This window comes from Vigna radiata, chromosome 10, assembly GCF_000741045.1.
Source record: "Vigna radiata var. radiata cultivar VC1973A chromosome 10, Vradiata_ver6, whole genome shotgun sequence".
In the NCBI taxonomy this organism is placed as follows: domain Eukaryota; kingdom Viridiplantae; phylum Streptophyta; class Magnoliopsida; order Fabales; family Fabaceae; genus Vigna; species Vigna radiata.
In genome coordinates, this window is record NC_028360.1 from 11592573 (window position 1) to 11600600 (window position 8028).

Genomic DNA, 8028 nt, shown 5'->3' on the forward strand with positions numbered 1-8028 from the left:
CCCTATATATATATATATATATATATATATATATATATATATATATATATATATATATATATATATATATATATATATATATATATATATATATGAGACCTTTAATATTAATAATATTATTAGTTTATTTTTATAGAGAAAAGTTATATTATTAAATTCTATTTTTATTCTACGAATTGAAAGGTAATTAATTAAAACTTTAATGTTTTTTTGACTAAACTGAGCAAATAATTTATTTTCTGACGATGAGTTTATGATAAACGTAATTATAGTTGTTTAATTAATTAATGTAATTAAATATATCTGATGAATTGATAGCTGTGAATGTCAAAATATAACTGCTATAATTAATACATATGCTTAGAAAAGTAAATTTAAAATATACACGTTACACTATAAATACGTTGTAAATAAACTCACTTCACAGCTATGCATTTTGGTGTAGCAGTAGAGTAATATTGTGAGAACCAGCTATGCATTTTGATTAGAAAAATAATACTTTAAAAATATATTTTTACAACATTTTAATATTATTTATTTATCATTATTTTAATAGTCAAAAATTACAGTTAATAATAATTAATAATAATTATAAACACTGACATAAATTAATCACCTAATAATATATATATATATATATATATATATATATATATATATATATATATATTATCAAATGTCATCATATTATCATTATCTTTGTGATTTTTATTAAAGACGATAATATTTTAATAATATTTTTTAACAACAATATTATTATTTTATTAATTTATTTAAATTTATATTTAAAAAAATATTTAAAATATACTAATCACAAACTATTATAGCGTAAAAAAATTGTTAAAAAGTATCTTAAAAAATAATCTTCCTTTTACTAGTACTAACCAGATGAGAATGAAATTGTTACCTTGCATGTTAGCCACGTGGAAGATGAAACATAGATAGCTGTTACTACTTTTAGGTTCCAATATTTGCAGTTCCACCTCTTCAAACACTGTTTCTCTCTCTCTGCCATGGAATCCCTCAAACTTTCCCTCTTTCTTCTTCCTCTTCTCTTTGCTTTCATAGCCTTTTCTAATTCAGTGCTCTCTGATGGTAACTACCTTCTCTCCTAATCTCTCTCATTTCATTACCATATTCTCACAACATCCATCTTTTTTATTGCATTTTTTTTATCGGTACATATTACTTGTTTGTATTTTTGTTTTCCGATTCTCTTCAAGCTTGTAACTCCAACCTTAAAAATCGACATTTTATAAAATAAACGGTGTTGTCTTTCGTTTTATTGATGAAACTTAGTTATTAGAATGTTTTGTTTGATTAGATAAGGAGGAGAGTGTGTTGAATGGAATCAACAGCTACAGGCAGACGAAAAAGCTGACACCCCTGGTCGAAGTTTCTAAGGCGAAATGTTTGGCCGGTGAAGTTGCAGAAGAAATAGAGAAAACAGCATGTGAAAATGTGAATCGATTCTACCCAACTGTTTCTGGTGGTGGCAACATCCCCAACTTGAAGAAGCACATTGAAAAATGTAAGATTAACATGACTACCACCACAGATGGAGTCATTCTCCCAGTTTGTGTCCGGAAATTGGAACCCACCATTGTTCTCTCTAATTACACTCATTCAGATCGTTATGCACAGTTTCTCAACAATTCCAAATACACAGGAGCTGGCCTTGGTTCTGAGGATGATTGGATGGTCCTTGTTCTTACCACCAACACTGCCACTGGGAGTTTCTCTGCTTCTGCTTCTTCAACTTGTGTTAATTCTAATAATGTTGTTTCTGTCGGGCTTTTGCTCTTTGCTTTGCTGCTTCTGCTCACCAACTTCTTTCATTGAGCACTTTTAAGCTTTCTTTTTAGCTTCATTTTCTGGGATGTGGACCCTTTAATATCACTTCTGTTGTGTAATGTCAAATTTATGAATTAACTTGTGTGTTGCTGTTATTTACTTAACTCTTTAATACTTTCTCATGATCAGCAGCGTATTTTATTATGATATTTTTAAAAATATAAATTTATGTATTTGTATGTATTTTATCTTATTGTAATATCTATAACCAACGAGGATGAACGTGTTAAGTGGAAGATGAAACATCGATACCTGCTACTACTTAGGCACCGTTCCACCTTTAAGATCAGTCTAATTGAAAAAATACCAGTTCGTATGGATATATCGGAACTACACTATTAATCTTGGAAAAATATTCACTTGATCAAAATTCTAAATTTGTTACCTTATATGATGTTGATTTTATTTATTTTTTCTGTAAACTTTGATTGAAACACCTGAGGTTTTTCCTTCTTTACTCTGCGTTTTTTTTTTTCTAAAATTGATATTATCTTGGATTGGTGTTCATTTATCAGACATGGATGTTGTAACGACGGGCAACTTAGACTGTTCCCACACATCAATACAAGTTTTTCAATGCTTTGTTTTTGTTCTTACTCGCACACTTTTTGAGAAAACTTTTTAGAAGGTCATTTATTCCAAATTATTCTAGGCTAAACACATTTAATCATATAGTTCTTATGGGTCAAATTAGTTGATATAAGTAGCCAAATCAATTTTTGAAAGTTATTCTTCAACTGTATAGTCCCGTATCTATACATTCTATATATCTCTTTCATTTTTGTGTATGTTCGATTCGTCTATGTGTCCCTTCCACGGGAAACTTGTTAGGAACCACTCCTTATCTATATCTCTTACATTCCATGTCTCTTGCACAGATGATCACTCTCCACCCTCGTCAAATGTCACATATGTTCGTTTAGCATAAATAAATGTTCGTTTATCAAGTATGGTTGATTTTCTTGAATGCATCCAAGAATTAATCCCACAATCCTCCGACAATAGAGACCCTCATTCATCAAAATCTTATTCTTGCGGTACAAACTCAGAGAGAACAGATTTTTCACGTTAAGAAAAAAATATACTATCATGGCATAAAGCTTTCTCAAGAATATACTTTGAGCTGCGTTCTGAGAGGGTTAAGACAAGACATTCAAATATTAGTTCGTATGTTACAACCAACAACCTTGAAAAAGGCTCTTATGTTAGCAAAGATGTATGAAACAGCTAATTTGGAATTTACGGAAAGTGAAGAAATCTTAAGTCCTAAATCCTTTCTCTTTGCTTTGTTAGCCTTCTCTGTTACAGTGCTGCGTAATGGTAAGTGTACTTTCTCTCCTCGTCTGTTTCATTTAATTAATTGTGTTCATTTTATGCATCTCTTGTATGATTTTTTCACTTCAATAATATCATTTATACTGCATTATTAGTTCTAACCATGAAATTTGTCTCTGATATTTAAAATTAAAGGCACAAATTTGTGTGGTGTTCAGTACCATATTTGTAACGTATAACTGTTTCCATGATACAAAAACTTGTGTTTTGTTGGATTACACTTTAATATTAGAAAAATAATACTTTGACCACATAAATTTTTTATAGTTGATACTATTTTTTCTTATTTTTTATTTTTTTGAAAAAATACAAAAAATTATATTCTTATGACTTGTGTTGCCTAAATGTAACATTTAAATTTTTATTTTTTTTAATTGAAACTTCAATTGACTACATGTGATGAATACGTGAGTAAAAATTGAGTCGATTACAAATACAGTTTGGAAACGAGAGGAATAATGGATTACATAAAAAGTATTTATGATTAGGAAAATGATATTTTAACACCATTTTTTTGACATCATTTTGACACTGCATACATGTCAAAATATGATTGAACGATTTCAAATTAAAAAAGTTGAGGCAGGGGTATATTTGGAAGAGAAAAATCAAAGTTTGTTTTTTTAATTTGAAATCGTCCAACCACATTTTGACACGTGTGCAGTGTCAAAATGGTAAAAAAATGGTGTTAAAATATCATTTTCCTTATGATTATGAGTTTGAACTGAAAATAATGTATGACAATAGAGAGAGAGAGCGTCCCCTCACCGTTAGATGCTGTGTGAAATTTGGTATGAAAAGTTTTCCTTGTTTGCCACCAATCTTCATTTTTCTTTTTCGACTGTGGTTTTAGTCAAAAAGTAGAAAAGAGGACGGGCCCAAAGAGGCCCGATAGAATAGCAAAAATTCCAGATGGGTCGTTTCTTCCTACCCTTCATAATTGCAGCTTGTATTTTCATCAATTTTTGTATATTTCGAATATATAATCTACAACAAAATAATTATATTCTACATTATAATACTCTAATTTTATATTACAAAATACAATAATTACATTATTTAAGATAAAATACAATTTTTATATTCTAAATTATACATGATGTACATACCCTACCCAAACGTGCTAAGTGGCACCACCCAATAAAGTTCATTATTAAATTTTAACAATTTTATTATATTTTTAATAGTCATTAAAAATTTAATAGTCATCAAATACTTTTTAATGAAAAGTTTTTGCTAAATATATTCTCTATTTAAATATATTCTCTATTTAAATCTGGCATAGAGTCTCAAAATCCTACAAATACACTTGATATTTCATCATCAGTCAGGAAAGACATTGAAACTTATTCGTTATTTTATACATAAAAATCAAACACTCTCAAGTCTTTTAGGTGTGGATCTTCCTCCACTTTTCAACCTTCAAGAGCATTGATTCTCCAATCAAATTAAATTTTGCCACCTGTCTGACCAACATGAAGAGTGAAAAAATCACCTACCCAAAATCGACATGATTCCCACCCAGAGGGCCCTTAATTCTTGATTAAAGCATAGTTTTCCAACTTAACGAGGTTTCCATGAAAGCCGAAGTTGATCTCCTCAATGTCAAGCTCAAAGGAAGTACAACCTGCTAGTTTGACGAGGTTTGCATGAAAATCGAGGTCGATCTCCTAAATGCCACGAAGGGACAAGAGGTACAGGTTAACCCGACATTGAATGAGAGAAAGTTGAGGACAACCCCGCCAATCTACACGAGAGAAAGCTGAGTAAAAGTAAATATCATGCTGAGTGAAGGTGTTCTCAGCCTTTAGCGCCTCTATCTCCTCCATGTTCTTTGTCTTTAGCGCATCGAACTCTAACCTCCATTCCACAATCATGTTCATCCGTTCTCTTGGTTTTCTTCCTTTTGACATGGTACCATTTCAACCCTATCATATTTTTCTTTCACACCCATAACCTTATTGAATATTATCCATTTTTTTAACTCTTGGCATTTATATAATTTTGTCTTGCACTCCATTTTTATGGTTTTGGGCATTTTTATACTTTTGTCTTGCACTCCAATTTTACGGTTCATACCATTTGTGTATACTTCTTTTGTATTGTTGAACGTAATTTAGTCCCACATTATTTAGCATTGTAAGATGTTATCTGTTTAACTATATGAGCAATCCGATATAAAGTTTCAAAGAACTTTTGTGTCCACACTTGTCCAAGATTTATCTCAAAGTTATAAGGAAATAAGTGAATATTAATTTATGAATTTGAATTTGAACATTTGAGTTTCTATTCAGATTTCAATATTTTAAGTTCTACATATTTTGCATTAAACATTTTTTATTTGTTCAATTATAAGAGAAATGGAAGATAAGTTTAGAGATGGAAGCAAGACTAAATTCAAAGATGGAAAGCATTTTCAGGGATTATTCCCAAACACTTATGACACATGATAAATTGGCGCGTGAGGTTAATCTTAGCATGAAAGACACAAGGAACAAGATCAAACAACTTGTTGCTGAATTTGAAGCCATCAATAAAGGCTTAAAAATGAATTTTCCATACCTTTGCACGGAAGTTATGCTACAATTGCTGCTGAAGCTACAACAAAAGGATTTCGTAGAAGTTTACTAAAACTAGTTTGTTGACATCATTAAACTTTTAAGTCTCCTTGAAGATTACCTTTTAAGTTGTTTTATTGGAGGTTTAAAGAGAAATATTCAAATATCAGTTCAAATGTTTCAACCAAAAACAATATACAAAGCTTACATGTTAGCAAACATACATGAAAAGACTAATTTGGAATGCAGGACATAGAACTCAAGAAGAGGGAGTGGAATAATTTAGGTTTTACATATCTTGAAATTCTTCTCTTTACTGTTCTTATGTTTTTTTCCATAACCTTTTATATTCGACATTGAGTAAAAAATAGGGTCCCGATATTTTGACAACAAAAATTCGACACACTTTTAACAACGTCACGTGTCACCATGCCATTGGTTGTTTTTTTTTTTTAAAAAAAAAAACTTAAAACCTAACGTCGCCATTGAGGAAGAATTCAGAAATTTTGGATTCCATATATGCCCCTTGCCCTGTTTCATCTTTCTCCATTCTCTCATATTTCCCTCATTTTCCCTCTCTTCAGTTTTCGTTCTCTCTCTTTTCGTTTTCGTTCTCCCTCCATTTTCATTCTTGAAACTTTGTTCAAGATCCTTTTTTTTTGTTGATAGTGACCATGGTCCTTCGAGCAAGGTAAATGAGTTTATCCATTTTATTGATTGCGTTTTCGATTTGTATTTGGGTTTTCGATTTTTTTGATTGCGTTTTTGATTGGCATGTGGTTTCTTGTTTGAGTTTTGTATGTTATGATATATTCAGTGATCTTTGATGAGAATATGAATGGTTGTATACTATGATATATATTGTTAAATTTCAGGTTGATGATACTTCAAGCAAAGAAACTGTTTTTTTTTCTTCTGTGAAGACACCAGCTACTAAAGTTAGAGAGGATAAAAAGGAAAGAATAAAAAGGAGGACCAACCAACACCAAAAACCATACAAAAAAGAAAACGCAGAGAAATTTTTATGCGTGCTTTAGTGGATCATAAAAACGTTATAAGAGCATAGTGCTTAGGACTCTATACACTGGAAATAGAGCACTTAGAATCCGACATGAGTGATTTTTGTATTGATTTGTCATAGAAAGTCATACAACATTGTACATAGATGAACAAATAAGTGTAATGTACCCAATTTTGTTCAATTTTATAAAAGATGCATCTTTGCTTCCGTTAATTATTGTTAATGTTAACTGAATTGTTATTCCCTTCATTATTGTCATTGTGAAATGAGGTGTTGTTTGGAATGTGAATGAAGAAAGTGATCAATTTGATTGAGTAGTCATGTTTGTGATGGAGGAAAGAAACAATGTTTGTGGTGCAGGCAAAAAACACACTGGTAAACGATTACAACTTGCTCGTAAATGATTACGCGAGTAAAAAGTGGGTTTTTTCATTTGAACAAGTTAGTTGAAGTCCTGCAAGGTCTGGAGCAAATGAAAAAAATTGTTTCTTATCTTGAACATGGGTGTCCAAACTTGATTTCCCACACTAAAATCACATTTAAACAATAAAATCACATAAAAACCATTGCATTTATGCAAAAAATACAAAAATTTAGACTATGGCCCCCTAGGTTACCAGAATTGGCTCCTACAGTACAACTTTCTGTACAAATCTAAGATTTTGTTCGTGTAAATTCCACAACAACTAGTTTTTAAATTCCAACTTTGTAAATTCCACAATCATGTTAATTTGTTCCTTTGGTTTTCTTCCTTTCGATATTCTTTCAATCCTATAATATTTCTCTTTCATACCATAGAACCCAGTTTATTATCCATTTTTACAATTCTTGGCATTTCAATACTTCTCTCTTGCACTCCACATCTATGATTCTTGGCATTTCTATACTTTTGTCTTGCATTCCTTTTTTACAATTTGTGTGCTCTTTATAATAAGTGTTATATTTTGTCTTTTGTGTTAATGACTTACTAATTTAAAATATAGTGGTTAAAAATGCAATAAATTCGCAAGTGACATAAGCACCAAATATGAAGATAACTTATTTTTCTTATTATTATTTAGATTAGATCTTTCGATTTGAAAATTCAAAAATAAGAGATTTCAAATTGAAAAAATAAGATTGGGTTGCGCCATACATAGAAAAGACTATACAATAATGATGTATTTGACAAATCAAATACCATCGTTTAATTTAATAATAACATAACGAACCTTTGGGATTAATGGATAATATTAGTTGATTTTTGTAATAGATTTCATA

General features: G+C 30.3%; 1 protein-coding gene across 1 annotated transcript; it reads left to right on the forward strand.

Annotated features, from left to right (window-relative positions):
* Positions 1-954: 954 nt before the first annotated feature.
* On the forward strand, positions 955-1958 carry LOC106775562 (uncharacterized GPI-anchored protein At5g19250). Its single transcript, XM_014662707.2, has 2 exons — positions 955-1095; positions 1325-1958. Exons 1-2 carry the CDS (start codon positions 1014-1016, stop codon positions 1840-1842), a joined length of 600 nt encoding a protein of 199 aa, XP_014518193.1. The 5' UTR covers positions 955-1013; the 3' UTR covers positions 1843-1958.
* The last annotated feature ends 6070 nt before the right edge of the window (positions 1959-8028 follow it).